The sequence below is a fragment of the Ceratotherium simum genome, chromosome 30 (genome assembly GCF_057802395.1).
Source record: "Ceratotherium simum simum isolate JZ-2026a chromosome 30, ASM5780239v1, whole genome shotgun sequence".
Lineage (NCBI taxonomy): Eukaryota > Metazoa > Chordata > Mammalia > Perissodactyla > Rhinocerotidae > Ceratotherium > Ceratotherium simum.
Window position 1 is genome coordinate 18,712,298 of NC_141929.1, and position 17,195 is coordinate 18,729,492.

Sequence of the window (17,195 nt, forward strand, 5' to 3'; positions counted from 1 at the left end):
AAAAGAAAACACATAGGAAATCTCACAGCTCAGGAACATTGATGAATCCCTACTGCCTCCCATCAGACTGAATCCAAATCTTGTCCTGGCTCGTCAGGGGTCCATCGCTATGCCCCACCCTGCCCATGGAGCTTCCCAGCCTGCCAATCCCAGGGCACCTTCACTCCTGGTTAGGCAGGTCTCTGACATGCTTATTCCCCACTTTGATAACAATTATTCAAGTTATTCCTCACACCAAGGACACCCTCCTTCCTCTTCTTCATGTATCTCTATTCATCCATTAAATTTTAACCACCCCAAGAAGTCCTCATTGCCCCCTACCAGTTCTTCCTTTTCTTTTTTTTTTTGTGAGGAAGACTAGCCCTGAGCTAACATCCACGCCAATCCTCCTCTTTTTGTGCTGAGGAAGACCGGCCCTGGGCTAACATCCGTGCTCATCTTCCTCTACTTTATATGGGATGCCGCCACAGCATGGCCTGACAAGCAGTGCATCGGTGCACACGTGGGAGCCGAACCCGGGCCACCAGCAGCGGAGCGCGTGCACTTAACCGCTACGCCACAGGGCTGGCCCCCAGTTCTTCCTTTTCTGAACTTCTATAAGTTTTAAAGGTTGAGTCTTTTTTAATTGCTGCAAGTTGCTTTTCAAAATAGGTTTGGAAATTCATACACACTTCCATTTGCATTTCTTTTACATCCTGAAACAGCACCCAGGATATGGTAGTAGAAAAAGTAGATACTCAAGGAATCATCATCATATTAGTATATTATAGGGAAAAAAAAAACCTAGAGGAATATACCCCAAACCTAAAAATAGGTATACCTGGGTGGCAAGACAGTAGTGATTATTTTTCTCTTTTTACCTTTTAAAAAAAATTGTGGTTAAAAAAAAAAATAGCATAAAATTTACCTTCTTAACCATTTTTAAGTGTATAGTTCGATAGTGTAAGAACGTTCACATTGTTATGAAACAGGTCTCCAGAACTTTTCATCTTGCAAAATTGAAACTGTACCCATTAAACAATTCCCCATTTCCATTTCCCCTCCTCCCCAGTCCCTGGCAACCACCCTTCTATTTCTGTTTCTATGAATTTGACTACTTTAATCCTCATGCGAGTGGAATCATACAGTATTTGTCTTTTTGTGATTGGTTTATTTCACTTAGCATACTGCCCTCAAGGTTCATCCATGTTGTAATATGTGATGGGATTTCCTTCCTTTTTATGGCCGAATAATATTCCATTGTATGTATATACCACATTTTGTTTATCTATTCACCCATAGATGGATCTTTTTACCTTATCATGTGAAACATTTTTTAAAAAAATGAGCAGGTGTCATTTAAAACTTCTTTTTAACGGAAAAAAGACTTTCAAAAAATTTAAATGAGCTGATAGTTTCTGAAGAAACCTCATGAAGAAACCTCATTCTCCTCTTAGAGCTTACATTAAAAAGTGTTGAGTCATGCACAATCAAAGTAACACTTGAGAGAATCGTTCGGAACCATCACACTTTAGCCTTTACTATTAGGTCAGGAGTCAGCAAATTAAGGCCTTCTGGCCAAATTAGGAACACAGACATGCTCACTCCTTTACAGATTTCTATGGCTGCTTCTAGGCTACAATGGCAACAGAGACTACACGGCCTGCAGAGGCTAAAATATTTACTCCCCGGCTGACCCTAGGTATATTGCCATTTCCTCAGCTCACCTCCAGGCCAGGCTAGGGAACTCCCACACAGCCACAGCTGGCCAGTGTAGCACTGCAGCTGAAGCAATGGGCTAGCTTTCCCTTCACGCAAAAGGGTTCTGCGGATGGAGCCCCATCATGGCCTAACTTGCCCTGCCCTCTGCTTTCCAGACTATCAAACCTAGAATTACTATCATGGGATGTTAGGGAGTAAGAGAGGGGAAGAAAATTAATCACAAGAAGCTAGCAGGTCTCTTTAACAGTAATTCTGCTTCTGATTATCTTTCCAAGGGAAATACTTGTACATAGAGGCATGAACAAGAATGTTTACTCATCACTCATGGAAATAAGAAACAGTTGGAAACAAGCCCAGGGTCCTTTAATGTGTGAAGAATTAAATGATACTATGTCCAGATAAGGTCATGTCATTAAAGAGACATAGATCTTTGTGTTAAAGACATATTGTCAAGTAAAAAAAATTTTTTTTCATTTGAAACAACATGAATAAGATAATAGTTTTTATAATAAAAACAACAACAAAAAGCTATAAACCAGATAGTGGTTTTATAATAAACTATATTTCTAAATGTATTCAGATAATGGAAACAGTCTGGAAAGAGCCATACTTCACTGAGGATGACGACAAAAATAATGATGGTCCTTACAGAGCATGTACTATGTAGCTGGCATTCTTCCGGCACTTTTACATAAATTAACACATTTAATCCAGATGAGGTATTATCATTTTGTCAGATAAAGGAATTGAGGGACAAAAAAATTAGGTAATAAGTCCAAGGTCACACAGGTATTAAGCTTTGGTCCTAGGATCTAAACCCAGGTGTTCTGGCTTCCAGGGGGAAGGGGTGGGTTCGGGTATGGGAAAGGGGTGGATTCGGCTATAGAGAAGTGGTGAAAAGGAACTTCTGCTTGACCCAAATTATTTGCATTTTTGACAATGACAGCACTTTTGTTTAAGAATAAAAGAAAAAGAATGAACTCGTCTGTCCAAAAAGAAGGATGAGGGCAAGGAAGCAAAGGCCGAATGCCAAGGGTGTCCTTACCGTTGTCCGTGGCTATAATGAGGGCCGTGTATGTGCTGTTCTTCACGTGCTCAACGTCCTCTCTGTCCAACTCAGCCCGAGTGGAAATGGCACCAGTGTCCGGATTAATCTCTAGCCAGTTGGCAGCGTCCCTCCAAATCCGGTACCTGGAAAGGGACAAGCTATGGCTTAGAATGGGAATAGCAAGCAGCATATAGTTGACGAAGGTTCAAGTTCCTCTTCATTGATATATTTACTTCTAACTTTCTTATTTAAAAAAATATCAAACCTATAGAAGTTGCCAGAAAAGTATGACAACCATCCATGCACCCTTCACCTGGATTCACCCATTGTTAATATTGTGCCATACATATACATTCACATGAACGTACATAATTTCTTGTTTTGCTGGACCACTTGAGAATAAGTTGCAGATATCATGTTCCTTTACTCATAAATACTTCAACATGTCATCTCCTAAGAATAGAGGCATTCTTTTACATAACCACAATTTGATTTTCAATTTCAGGAAATATAACTTTGATATAATACTACTATTTAATATATGGTACATATTCATATAGTGAATTTGCCCAAAACTGTCCTTCATAGCATCCCTGCACCAATTCAGGATCCAATCCAGGATCATGCATGGCATTTAGCTGTCATCTTTCTTTGGTTTCCATTAATTTGGAATTATTCCTTAGCTTTTCTTTTCTTTCTTGACACTGACGTTTTTAAAACATGCAGCCCAGTTGTTTCATAGAAATCCCCTCAATCTGGGTTTGTCAGATTATTCCCTCATAATTAGATTCAGTTATGCATTTGGTGGGGAGGAGTGAACACTACAGAGGTGACATTGTGTCCTTCTTGGTGCATCACATTAGGAGGCACATGATGTTTGTTCTTTCATTGGTGATGTTAACTTTGATCACTCGGATAAGGGAGAGGCCTTCATAGTAAAGGTACCTTTTTTCCCTTTGCAATTAATCTATAACCTGAGGGGAGATAATTTGAGAATATCTTGTTCACCAAGTAACTTTCATCCAATCAATTTCACATCTATGGATAATTCTTGCCTGAAGCAATGAATACCATGATCCTTATGTATTTGAAAAAGCAGATTCTTTCACACCAGATCCCCGAAGGGTAGTGTTCCCAAACAGTGGTGCCCCCCCAACAGCTGCCATGAGCATTTGGAGATTCGGGTTGGCACAGTGACATGGGGGCAGGCTGCACTGTTGGCATTGAATCGTAGATGCCAGAGAGGCTAAAGCTCCTTCTGGTCTTACACAGCAAAATAATATTTTATTCAAAATGCCAAGAGAATCCTGTTAAGCAACACCTTATTAGGAGAACCAGAAACAGTCAATCAGAGGAAACAAAGGCATGGAAAAAACAGAGATATATTGCCCAGTTATCCATTGGAGTCATGGAAACGCTCAGTAAGGGAGGCAAAGAGACCTAAGGAGGAAAGGGCCCTGGATACCTGTGGGCTTACCCTCACTTCTTTGAAGTGCAAAGCAATGAACTACAGAGAGTGGTCTTTATTTTAAAGTAAATCTCAGACATCATAAGGTCTCTCCTGTAAATACATCAGTACATATCTCTACTAGATAAGGTCTTTAAAAAAACTCAATTACAATGCCACTAACACAAACAAAAACAATATTAATGACTTAATGTCACTAATGCCATGTCTGTTCAAATTTCCCCAGTTGCCTCCAGTGTGTCTTCTATAGCTGGATTGTTTGAATCCGTATCAAGCATAGTCCACACGTTACAATTGTTGATTTGTCTCTTAATATCCTTTTATTCTATAGCAGTCACCCCCATTCTTTCGCCATTTGTTGAAGAAACTGGGTCATTTGTCATATGGTTCCCACATTCTGTAGCTGGCTGACTGCTTCCTCATGGTGTTTAACCTGTTTCTTCATTCTCTGCATTTCTTCAAAATCAGATCCCAAGGCTTGATTAGATTCTGTTTCAACTTTTGTTTTCTCCAAAAAATATGTCTTAAGTGGTGCTGTGTCCGTGTTATTGAATCACATCAAGTGGCACCTCATGTCATGTTGTCCTTGCTTCTTTAGTAAATGTTAAAATCACTCAGAGGTTTGGGTGGTATCAGCCTGGTTCTTCTATTTTAAAATTCCCCATCAGCCTTGACGCAATGATTCTAGCAGCCACTAAGATCACTCCCTGGGGGCCAGCCCTGTGGCTTAGCGGTTAAGTGCACGCGCTCCGCTACTGGCGGCCCAGGTTCAGATCCCGGGCGCGCACCGACGCACCGCTTGTCCAGCCATGCTGAGGCTGCATCCCACATACAGCAACTAGAAGGATGTGCAACTATGACATACAACTATCTACCGGGGCTTTGGGGAAAAAAAAAAGGAGGAGGATTGGCAATAGATGTTGGCTCAGAGCCGGTCTTCCTCAGCAAAAAGAGGAGGATTAGCATGGATGTTAGCTCAGGGCTGATCTTCCTCACAAAAAAAAAAAAAAAAAAAAAAAGATCACTCCCTGGACCCTTTATACTGTTCACCCCATAAAGTGCACATGCACAGTTTATTTATGAGCTCTTTTATTCAGGGCAGAATTAGCAGTTCCCAGAATAACCTCAGAAGTTGAAGTCACACTTCAACTCTGTTTGGTTTATGTTTAATAAGTCACAGGCATCAATGCCGAAACGCAAACACCCCCCAAAACAAGAACAGGCTCAATTATCAAGCATGACTCTACTCTGGATTTGCGTAATGTTTTTTCTAAAGAGAGTAGATATTAACAGGTAGGAATCTATCTCTCTGAGAAGAGGAAGCAGACAGAGGCCTTGGTTATCTCTGGAAATCGTACTATTACTAGCAAGACACACATGTCATGTTTGGATTTGTGCTCCAATAGTCTTTCCTTTAAGTCACACTGTCGTCACACTGGAGCACCATGTATGCAGTCAGATACAACTCTCAAAAGATTAAGAATATTCTTTATGGGGGCTGGCCCGGTGGCACAGCGGTTAAGTTTGCGGGCTCTCCTTCAGCGGCCTGGGGTTCACCGGTTTGGATCCTGGGTGCGGACCTACTCACTGCTCATCAAGCCATGCTGTGGTGGCGTCCCATATAGAAGAGCTACAATATTACAACTATGATACACAACTATGTACTGGGGCTTTGGGAAGAAAAAAGAAAAAAGAGGAAGATTGGCAACAGATGTTAGCGCAGGGCCAATCCTCCTCAAAAAAAATAAAAATAAAACAATAAAAGGAATCTCACAGCTTTAAAAAAAAGAATATTCTTTATCATACTTGGTCACAGGGGTGGTGTTGTTGGTTGGTTTGTACACGTGTTTTCAGCATCTGTAGCTATGATTTACATATTTATAGAGGGGCCTTCAAGTTTAAAAAGAGAAAAAACAGTAAGCTACTTATAACACAATACCATGTTTGTAAATTAAAACCACATTCCTACTATACTACATGAACTCAAAGGGAGGAAGCACAGTAAACCTAAAATGGCTGACTATGGAGGGAATGGAAAAGTGTGGGGAATGGGGATAAAAAGGAATAATAATAATAAAAAAAAAGGGCAAACAAGAGAAGGGTCTTGCAGTGATTGATGATGATAAATGCTATGAACGAAATATATTATACACACACCCAGTTGCTGCAAGTCAGTTGAAAAGTCCTCACACTTACGTTATCTTCTGTTCCATAAACGTGTCGGGATCCCGGGCAGTGTAGGATGTGATTTCCAGGCCCACGCCAAAGTCTTCGGGCACTTCCACTCTCTTCTGGGGAGGCACGAAGATGGGGGCTTCGTTCACATCCAGCACGTCCACGGTGACGGTGGCTGTGGAGGTGGAGAGAGTGACCTCAAAGGAGGCCACATTCTTCACAGTCACGAATAGATTGTACTGCTGCTTGGCCTCAAAATCCAAGCCCTGAAGGGCAGAAAAAAATGAGTTAAAAAAAACCCCACAACATTTTATGTTAGTAAAAAAGAAAACAATTAAATCCTCTATTGCTTTTGGTTAGCAATACACCAGTGGTTCTCAAATCTGGCTTCATTAAGAAGAATTAACTTGAGAACTTGCAAAGAATATGGACACCCAAGCCCTAGTCCCAGACCCAGTAAATAACAATCTCTGTGGGTGGGGCCTGGACTTTGATATTTTTAAAAAGCTCTCAATGACTAACATGCAACCATATTAGAGTTGAGAACCCCAGGAGAAAAATAAAGATTACGTGAAATCTCCAACAGCAAACCTCAGCTAACAAACACTAGCAAATTAAGTAATTTATTTACCCAAGACGAATAAGGATGTTCACATCCTATATGACATGCTGTCCATGTGACAGCAGATGGACAGAAGACCCAGCTTGTCCACCTCACTAACCCCAGTAAGTTTAGTGGCAAGAACATGGGGTTCAGAAGCAGTCAGCAATGAGGTCACATTCCAGCTGGGCCATTTCCTAGCTGTGTGATTTGGCAATGTAACCTCTGGGTCTGTTTCCACACCTAAATAAATGAGTAGGAAAAGGAGCTACCTCTTAGAGGTGCTGTAAGGAAATTTTTAGGAAGGAACTTGTGTATGGTAGGAACTCAGACTATTAGCTTCTTTCTTTTGCTGATAGAATAATAACAGAAAATGTTGACATCAAATGTTAAGTGGGAGACAAGATGACACACTAAGTAATTCAGAAATGAAGGGTCTGCTCGCTTGCTCAAGAGGAAGTTGAAGATTTGGGGCTAATCCAGGGATCTATTAACTCTTTGACTAACTTCAACAAGGAAATCACTTAACATCTTAGTATTCAGGTTTCCAAGACATCTTTCAAAACAGTCATATTTGCCCCACTTCTAAAATAATCCAGCAAAATAGCAGAGACCAGGAAACCATTTTTCCTCTCATTTGCAAAATGGATATGGGGGTAGGGAAATGTTTCAGGGAAAGAGCCTATTAAAATATGGGCCGCCCCATGGCTTAGTGGTTAAGTGCGCGTGCTCCGCTGCTGGCGGCCCGGGTTCAGATCCCGGGCGCGCACCAACGCACAGCTTCTCCCGCCATGCTGAGGCCGCGTCCCACATACAGCAACTAGAAGGATGTGCAGCTGTGACATACAGCTATCTACTGGGACTTTGGGGGAAAAAATAAATAAATAAAATTTTTAAAAAAAATTTAAAAAAAGAAAAAATAAAATAAAATAGATGGTACTTGGGCTGGCCCCTTGGCTTAGCAGTTAAGTGTGTGTGCTCTGCTACTGGTGGCCCGGGGTTCGGATCCCGGGCGCGCACCGACGCACCGCTTGTCCGGCCATGCTGAGGCCGCATCCCACATACAGCAACTAGAAGGATGTGCAACTATGACATACAACTATCTACTGGGGCTTTGGGGCAAAAAAAAAAAAAAGGAGGAGGATTGGCAATAGATGTTAGCTCAGAGCCGGTCTTCCTTAGCAAAAAGAGGAGGATTAGCACGGATGTTAGCTCAGGGCTGATCTTCCTCACAAAAAAAAAAAAAAAGAAAGAAAATAGATGGTACTTCCTCTTCAATTTTAGGGTGCTGTGAAAGAGCTTCCCGACTTCTCACATGAGCCTGAAAAGTCACCACAAACCCCAAATGGTCCACCAGAATCTGGGAAAGCCACCTGCCCCTACCCGCCAATGCCACGCTGATCTACTTCTGAGAAGACAAGGGGACAAGGGAGGGGGCAGCTAGCTGGTCTGTCAGTTTCTGCATCTTGCCAGGCACCATACAAACCTTAGCTGTTTTCAAAATGCCTTCATTTGTTACTGGGTCTGTGGTGACAACAAATTGCTGCTCATTATCATTTAATATGGTGTACACGGCCTCCCATGCTGGGCTGTTGGGAACATCGGCATCAGTCACTTTGAGCCTGGTGATTAGGACATTAGCCTGGTTCTCGGGCACCTGCCCCTCGTACTGCAGAGCAAAGGAGAAGATGGGTCACTTATGACACGCTGAGACCTGATAGTGGAGACAGGGTTCAGGGCACTAAGGGAATCCTTTCTGAGCCCAAGCTTCGAGAAGAATCTCAGAGGAAGTGCCCACTCTACCAGCAGGGCCCTTATTTCCCATCAGCCGGCGGAGCAGCGAGCACTCCAGAGCATCATCCTCCCTGAGTCCCTGAAGTAGCTTTCCAAGGCCCTGGCTCTCGAGCCCCTCAGCACACTCTGGCCAAGTTGCTGACTGTGATCTTAGTCAAGTGCAAGACACTGTGGTTTATCCACCACCACCCTCCTCCCCCCATCATTCTCAGTGGTACCAGTAATTTTCATAAAACTAAAGTCTGGTCATTACAGTCCTCTGCTTAAAACCCCCTTGCACTCAGGATAAATTTTTAAATTCTTACCTCAGTCTACAAGGTCCTTCAGGACCTGACCTCATTTGGTTCACTGCACTGACTGTTTTTCAGTTCTTGCTATGCATCAAGCTTCCTCTTGATTTAGGGCATTTTGTACATGCTGATCCCTCTGTCTAGAACAGTCTTCCACCCTCCTGTCCCACATTTGCCAACCTCCTTTCAAGTCTTACTATGAATGTTACTCACTTTCTTTGTGAAGCCTTCTTGTACTCACAATGTCAGGTTAGAGTGGCAGATACGGCTAGTCGCCTACTAAATATCCATTCTCCCCTTCTTCACTAACTACATTGCTGGTGGCAGCAACGTACCCAGATAAAATACTTTATTTCCAGTCTTCTCTGCAGAAAGCAATTGCTAACAAGTTGTAAACAACACTTGTGGGGTGGGTCTTCAAAGAAATAAGAGGACTTAACTTAGCAGCAATGCCTTTTGTACCCTTTGCCCTTGCCTCCCTCCCGAATGAAGCAGAGATATGGCTGGAGCTCCAGCAGCCATCTTGGGCCACAAAGTGACATTGAGCCTGGAAGCCATGTACCAACGATGGTGGGACAGCAAGCAAAGGAGGCGTGGTCTCTACTGACAGAGGGGACTATCTACCTCAGGGCTTTTTGTGACAAAAGAGAAAAAGTCAACCTTATTTGACCACAAGAGTCAAGTCTCTGTTACTAACCATTGAGCTGATTTCTAACTAATACAATAAGGTTTAAGGTTCTTTCACATGGCTGTTAGTACCTTCTCCTTGACTGTATTTAATGTAATTACACACAACAATCTGTATAAGTTGTCTGACATCTCCCTAGCTGGACTAGAAACCCCATGAGAACAGAATCTTTGTCTAGCTTGTGATATCATCTCCAGTGTCTGACACCGTGCCTGGCATAAACTCAGAAAATATTTGTTCAGTGAATAAATAAAACCTGGTAATATTTGTTACCAAGATGCACATCATGAGGACACAAATTCGGTAGGTGTTTTTTGCAGCTTCACAAACCTGTGCCGATAGGCCCCAGGCTGAGGAGGACAGAGACAAGTGCCGCCCCAATCTGCTCGCTTCTCAAAGTTCACTACTCTGGGGAGAGTTTTCAAAGGGTTCACTCTTGAGCAGTTGTGAGACAACAAAGGACCTTTCTTTAGAAACCATCCAAGGAGTTGGGGAATTACCAATGTGGGGTTGAAGACGGGAGGGTTATCGTTGGCATCAGTGACTGTGATAACGGCTGTGGCGGTGGTACTTAAGCCATCACCTTGAAGGTCGGCAGCCTGGACCACCAGGGTATACGTGGGAAAACTCTGCAGAGATCAAACACACCAGTGTCAGAACCAATAGCCACATCAGGCCCAGCCCAGCCCACTGCATAGAAACAGAATATTTTATCATCTGCTTAAATGCCAGGCTGCCCGCCTGCCTATCTGCTTGGCACAAAACCTTTGGACAGACGTTTACATGCAAAGCTCAGACCGTGACCATACGAAGTGGCAACTGGCCTCAGCGGAGTTTTGCATCGTCCGTGGGATGTAGCTAATGTATATTTGCCCCCAGCATCCTCTGGATCCTCTTGACCCCTGACCTCCCGGTCCAGCCCGGTGGTGAGCACGCTGATGACTCCCGTGTCCCTGTTGATGGTGAACATTTTGTTGTGAGGCAGCGTGGGTTCTTGGCTGATGATGGTGTAAGCGATGGCGGCGTTGTAGGTGTTCACGTCATCATCTGCATCTGTGGCCGTGACCTGCATCACGGAGGTTCCTGGAAGTGTTGAAGGAGAGAAAGATTCAGTCAAGCTGCACTTTGGGGCCTGGTCAATACGACTCAGCTCAACTGAGTCTAGAACGTTAAAGGAGGGGCCCTGGGGATGCTACCATGGCACAGCTCCTCCATTCTCTAATTTCCAAATTTCTTACTAAGTGCTAGGGGAGGAAGCAAGCATTCCACCAAATGAGTGGTGTTCCGAGAACTCAACTTTTCCCACACGCATTCTGGGTGGGGGTTGGGGGTGAAGAGGAGTATGGGGAAGAAATAACCTTAAACTAGAACATTGTGCCATGTCTATCATACTGAGTGAATGGCATGTAAAACAGGAAAAATCCCAGAAAATTTCCAGAATTGGCTTCTCAGCCACAGCTTCATCAGAGAGAACGATCATTTGAGATCATTGCCTTCCAAGTGGAAGAAAATATTTACAACACAAGTGACTGACAAAGGACTAGTTCCCAGACATCTAATTAACTCTTTAAGAATCAATAGGAAAAAGACAAACAGCCCAAGAGAAAAAAAGGGCAAAAGACTGGAATAGACAAGTCATAAAGAAGAAACCAAATGGCCAAACATATGATAAGCTGTTTCACCCATGAATAATCAGAGAAATGCAGTTTTAAATTGCATTGAGATATAATTACACACTCAACAGATTGGCCAAAGCTAAAAAGTCTAACATTCCAGGATATATATTGCTGGTGGGAGTGTAAATTGGTTCAACCACCTGGGAAAACAGTTTGTTACCATGTAGTAAAGTTGAACGTGCACAGATCATACAAGTGAGCAATCCACCATCATAGATATATACCCTAGGGAAATTCTTACATATCTGCACCAGGAGACATATTCAAGAATGTTCTGAGAGCACTGTTCCTAACAGCAAGAAACTCAAACAACCCCAATTTCCATCAACAGTGTAACAGATAAGTTGTTTTATATAAATATAAAAATATCCATGCAATGGAATACTATGCAGCAATGAAAACGAATTGCTATGGGCAACAACACAGAAGAACCACTATGTACGTAAGGTTGAATGAAAGAAGTACCTCACTTCTTTCACACATACAGTGTGATTCCATGTGTATAAAGTTTGAAAACAGGCAAAACTGACAAGATATTATCTAGAAGTAAATACACACATGGTGAAAGATAAACAAGGGAATGATTACCACAAAGGTCAGGGGAGTGGTTACCTTTACGGGAGAGATACAAGAATGTGATCAGGAATGGCTTAAGGTACTGGCAAGGATCTGTTTATTAATCCGGGAAGTTTGTTCTTAAAATGTTCCTGCCAAAGAAGTTCTGTCCGTATGAAGGGCCTGAGCCCAAACGCCAGCCCCAACACTTTGAGGTCCAAAGAATCAAGAGTCTTTCTAGGAGTTCAGCCCCTCATTATTGGACATACCTGGAAGAGCACCTTCCACGACAGACCCCTGAAAGACCTGCTGGGTGAACTCAGGCTTGTTGTCATTCTGATCCGTCACTGTGATCACAATCTCCATCGGGTCCTCAATTGCATTCCCGTTCGAAGACACAGCATGAGAGAAGAGCTGCAAGAGCCAAGTGAGGGTTACTTGGGCCCTGACAAGGCAGAAGAGGTGGGAGAAGTGGTCTGACCAGAGCAGAGTAGGCTCTGCCTGGCCTCCACTCCCTCCCACTCTCCCGGAGCCAAGGATGGACACACCCAGCAGAGAACTTTTCTCACACATGGGCTGCTGCTCCAATGACATCGTGACACTAGTTGAGATCATGACATGTGAAGACCCATAGGCTGAAGAACACACCCACCAGGTCAGAGGTCCATTTCCCACCCAAGGTCTGGGGGCTGGGCCTAGAGATAAAGCCTCAAACACCCCGACTTATTCCAAGCAAATTAAAATTTGCTCTGGCCACTCCAGCTTAGTGTTTCCCCCAGATTTTTCTGCATTTGGCATCAATGATTTACCTCCCAGCTTCCCTAAGCTCATACTGCTACCACGACCCAGAAATGGTTTTTGCTCCCCACATCATCACTGGCATCTTCTTTGGGGTCAGGGACTTTTAGCCCCAAGAGAAGGTGGGCATCTTGGGTCTAACTTGTGCATGCTGCATAAGGACTCTCCCCCTTTATTCCTAACAAGGAAGAAATTAATATCCCCCAATTTTTCCAGGTTCTTCTGTTATTTCTCCTTATCAACAGGTCTAGAGATGTCAGAATAAGCTCCTCACATGTCCAGGGCATCTGATCCAGGGATCTGACACGGGTTGAACAAAAAATTTTAGAAGGATGTGACCCCATCATTAACAAGCTTCTAAGAGATACTCACAATGTACTTCGCAATTTCTTCTCTATCCAGAGGCTCCGTCACCTTCAGCCACCCCGTTTCTCTTTCAATAATAAACACACCAACAGGGGGCGTATCAGCTCCCTGGCCAGTGATACTGTAGAAAACCTTGGTTTCTTTGTCCCTGTTAGATTTGATCTGAAGACAAAGCAGAAAGAAATAAAATTAGCAAGGAAGGATCCCAACACTAGGTCTTTTCCCTTTCTCTCTTTGGTCCTTCCCTGCCAAATTCTCCCAGAGAAATAGAGAACTTCCTTCTCTACCTGAACCAGATTCTTAGGAAATGGGCCTTTCTCATTTTCTGGGCAGCTGATGGGAGGGATAACCCAGTCTCTCTTCTGTCTTCTGAGACCTTGGTGGGAGCTGGGAAACGTGAGCACTTCTGCCTGGGTTCCAGAGACAGACTCCTAAAAGGAAAGAAGATGGAGAACAAAATGAGATAATTTAGGAGAAATATGACAGGCTGAACAGTCCAACCTATCCAGTCAGCATTACCAGCCTTTGGAGGGAAGTGTGCGGTTTAAACTTAACAACAAAATGAGCGACCAAAACAAGACCCAGTGAACCCTTTTGCCATATAATAAAGATTGTGCTCTCTTTTGATCCTTCTTAGTGTTCAGAGTTCAAGCAATCATTGTGCATACATGATTACAGGTTCGAGGCTTTGATATTATTTTACAACTTATTTCCAGCCTACATATCACACCTGTTGTTTTTAATAGAACATTATACTCTGATGATTTAATATCAGAGCTTATTCAACAAGTGGATATTCAAGTGTTTTAATTTTCTTTTCTTTTACATTTTTCCTGGGGATATAGGTCCCCAAAGTGGAGTTATCAGCCAAATGACTAAGTTTTGGGAATTGGTACTAAGAACCACTTTGTGATCAATACAAATTCCTTAATCTCATTGTGTCAGTATATCTATATGGTTTCCATTTGTTCCAACAGAAGCTGTGGGGATGGAAACCAAAAACACCCTTTCAGATTTGTATTGAACAGCTTTCATGTGTGATAAAGATAACTTAATGCACACAACGGGAAATGAGATAGTTGAGGATGGAAGGAAAACATCCTCCAAATTGTTTAAGTGTTTTAAAGTGATTAGTGGTAACACAGTAAAGGTTCCAGAGGACAATTCCATCTCCCACCCTCCACACAGCCACTGATCACTGTTTCCCAAGTGTGATTCAAGCCCTACTTCCTGGCTTTTTAAATTTGATTCAAAATGCACAAGATAGATATGAGATGTGACCAGACAGCATCACAAAATCCTTCCTAGTCCTGCATCCCTGCGTCCTGGTCCCTCACACACCCCTTAACACACACACACACCCTCTGCATCCTTGCATTAAACTCCTAGAGAAACAGCCCTGCCTGGGCCAAGGGCAGGCTCTGGGAGCCAGGCTACCAGGCTCTGAATCCTCACTGTGGCACTTCCTCCTCTTGGGCAGATTATTTAACTTCTCTGTCCCACAGTCTCCTAATGTCTAAAGTGGGGATAATATTAGTATCTCCCTCATAGGGTTCTTGGAAGGATTAAATGAGATACTGGTATGGCAGATACAGCACTTAAAATAGTGCCTGAAACACAGTAAGTGTTCAATAAATGATACTGATGAAGACGATGGCTGGATTCGTTGGAAAATACTGAGTTATGGTTTTAAGGAAGTTGAGTTTAGGGCCGGCCCCGTGGCTTAGCGGTTAAGTGCGCGTGCTCCGCTGCTGGCGGCCCGGGTTTGGATCCCGGGCGTGCACCGACGCACCGCTTCTCTGGCCATGCTGAGGCTGCGTCCCACATACAGCAACTAGAAGGATGTGCAGCTATGACATACAACTATCTACTGGGGCTTTAGGGGGGGGGAAAGGAGGAGGATTGGCAATAGATGTTAGCTCAGAGCCGGTCTTCCTCAGCAAAAACAAAAAAAGGAAGTCGAGTTTAGGATGTGATTCCAGCACTGGAACCAAGTATTAAACTGATTGTCCACACTGAGTCCTAATCCTAAAAATGACCATCTTGCACAGCCATGGTGGGAGAAGAGGCATTGATGAATGAAGACAGATTCATCACTTGGCATATTGAAGAGGAAGACGAAGAGCATGCTTGCTGACATCCGTATGCAGAATATTTTCAGAGAATGATAACAAATAACGATGAACATTGCGTGCTGGCAAAACATTGTGCCTCAACATAGTGAATATAGAATTCAGCCCTCAGATAAAAAGGATACCAGACTGAGAAAACCCACCCTAAGAGAAAGAATTGGAAACTTAGATCTACTCTTACTTTTTCCTCAGCTTTCTTGAGGTATAATTTGACTAATAAAAATTATATTTATTTAAGATGTACAGCATGATGTTTTGAAATACATACAAGATCTATTCTTACATGAATTAAAAGAGAGGTAAGATCGTCACCCTTTCTCCTAATGCAGGACTACCTGGCTCCACAAGGGCTTCTTGAACTAGAGACAAGCCAAAGTGGGCCTCAAACCAGCTGTGGCAGAGTTGCCACCTACTACTCAATATCCCTTCTCCTTTTCTTATCTAAAAACCAAAACCAAAAAAAATCTGTTTCTCTCCAGATATGTATTTCAATTTTGTATCCAGCAATGTGCCCAATAAAAGACTACATTTTCTATACTACACTTGCAGCTAGGTGTGGCCATGAGGCCAAGTTCTAGCCAATGAGATGTAAACATAATTTGCTTGAGAATTCCAGAGTCTTCTTAAAAATGCAGACAGACAACTAAGTGATGCATTTTTGTGCTTCTTCCCTTTCTCCTTATCACCTAGAATAAAGACGTGACGACTGGAGCTCCAGCAGCCATCTTGGATCATGAGGTATCCTTGAGAATGGAAGCCATGTGGTGAGGATGACGGAACAGAAAGGAAAGGAGGAACCTAGGTTCCTAATGACTGTGGAGTCTCCATACTGGCCACTACTTACCCCTGGGTTTCCTTAACTTGAAAGAGAATTACTCTATTTTTGCATAAAGCACGGTAATTTGTGGTTTTTTGTAATACGTATTTGAACATAATCATGACACAGCAGATATGGAGGCAGAGGCCAAGTTGGCAGAGGTGGGGAGGAACAGGTGAAAAACCAAGCTCAAAACTGTCTTTTGGTCATAAGAGGCTTCCATGCACAGTTGTGCAACAAGAACTCACCATGCTGAACTTACATGAATGATGGAGTCAGCTGGAGACCTGAGTCAGGGAGCTATATTAACATAATTCTACTAAGTTGCCCATTTTTCTGCTCTATCCAATCACACCAGGGAGAAAAATTAGATCAGGGCTATTAAGTTCCTAGACTCTAAAGTCTTCAGGGAGAAAAACAGGAGCCAGCCTGAAAGGCTCTGGTATTTACAACATGTTCCACACTTCCAAGGCAGGAGCAGGATAGAACTAGAATGGCCCACAGAGAGACATTTTGTAGGAAGCATCATGGGAGCAGTTTAGAAACTGGCAAAGGCATTAGGCTTTGGGTAACAACACCCAGAAACATTCTTTCCAAGAACCTGGACTGATACATATCCTACCATTCGCGGCCAGTCCATGCATCTGTCCATTCAATATTTACTGGGCTCCTGGTATGTGCCAGACTGAGATCAGGCACTACAAATACAATGGGGAAGGATCTTGTGGAAATCACAGTCCAACAGGGCAAAAGCTTCCCACTGATTCTTCCCTTTCTTTGCCAAGACCCTCCCCACTAGAAACACGAAGAGCAAAATGATGAGAGAATTGCCCTCTTGTTCATTGTTCCTCCAGGAATGATAAGACAGTTAACAATTACTGAGTACTTGCTCAATGCCTAGCATAGTTCTAGCATTTCACATGTATTAATACACGCAGTCATTGTTATCTCCATTGTACAGATAAGGAAATTCAAGCATAGACAGATTGAGTAACTCACCCAAGGTTATTCAAGTAGTAAATGGCAGGGCTGGGATTCGATTCCAGACAATGTCCATGCTTTTACCAGCAGAAATAAAGGTAATGA

General features: G+C 43.0%; 1 protein-coding gene across 1 annotated transcript in view; it reads right to left on the reverse strand.

Moving 5' to 3' along the window:
• Nucleotides 1–17,195, reverse strand: part of CDH1 (cadherin 1) — a 74,766-nt gene that overhangs the window by 9,548 nt on the left and 48,023 nt on the right. Inside the window, exons 4-11 of the mRNA XM_087420034.1 lie at nucleotides 13,448–13,591; nucleotides 13,167–13,322; nucleotides 12,266–12,410; nucleotides 10,673–10,848; nucleotides 10,266–10,394; nucleotides 8,480–8,662; nucleotides 6,414–6,658; nucleotides 2,747–2,892 (exon numbers count right to left, since the gene is read on the reverse strand). Of these exons, the coding sequence (XP_087276160.1) occupies nucleotides 2,747–2,892; nucleotides 6,414–6,658; nucleotides 8,480–8,662; nucleotides 10,266–10,394; nucleotides 10,673–10,848; nucleotides 12,266–12,410; nucleotides 13,167–13,322; nucleotides 13,448–13,591 (1,324 nt within the window). The remainder of the gene's footprint in view (nucleotides 1–2,746; nucleotides 2,893–6,413; nucleotides 6,659–8,479; nucleotides 8,663–10,265; nucleotides 10,395–10,672; nucleotides 10,849–12,265; nucleotides 12,411–13,166; nucleotides 13,323–13,447; nucleotides 13,592–17,195) is intronic.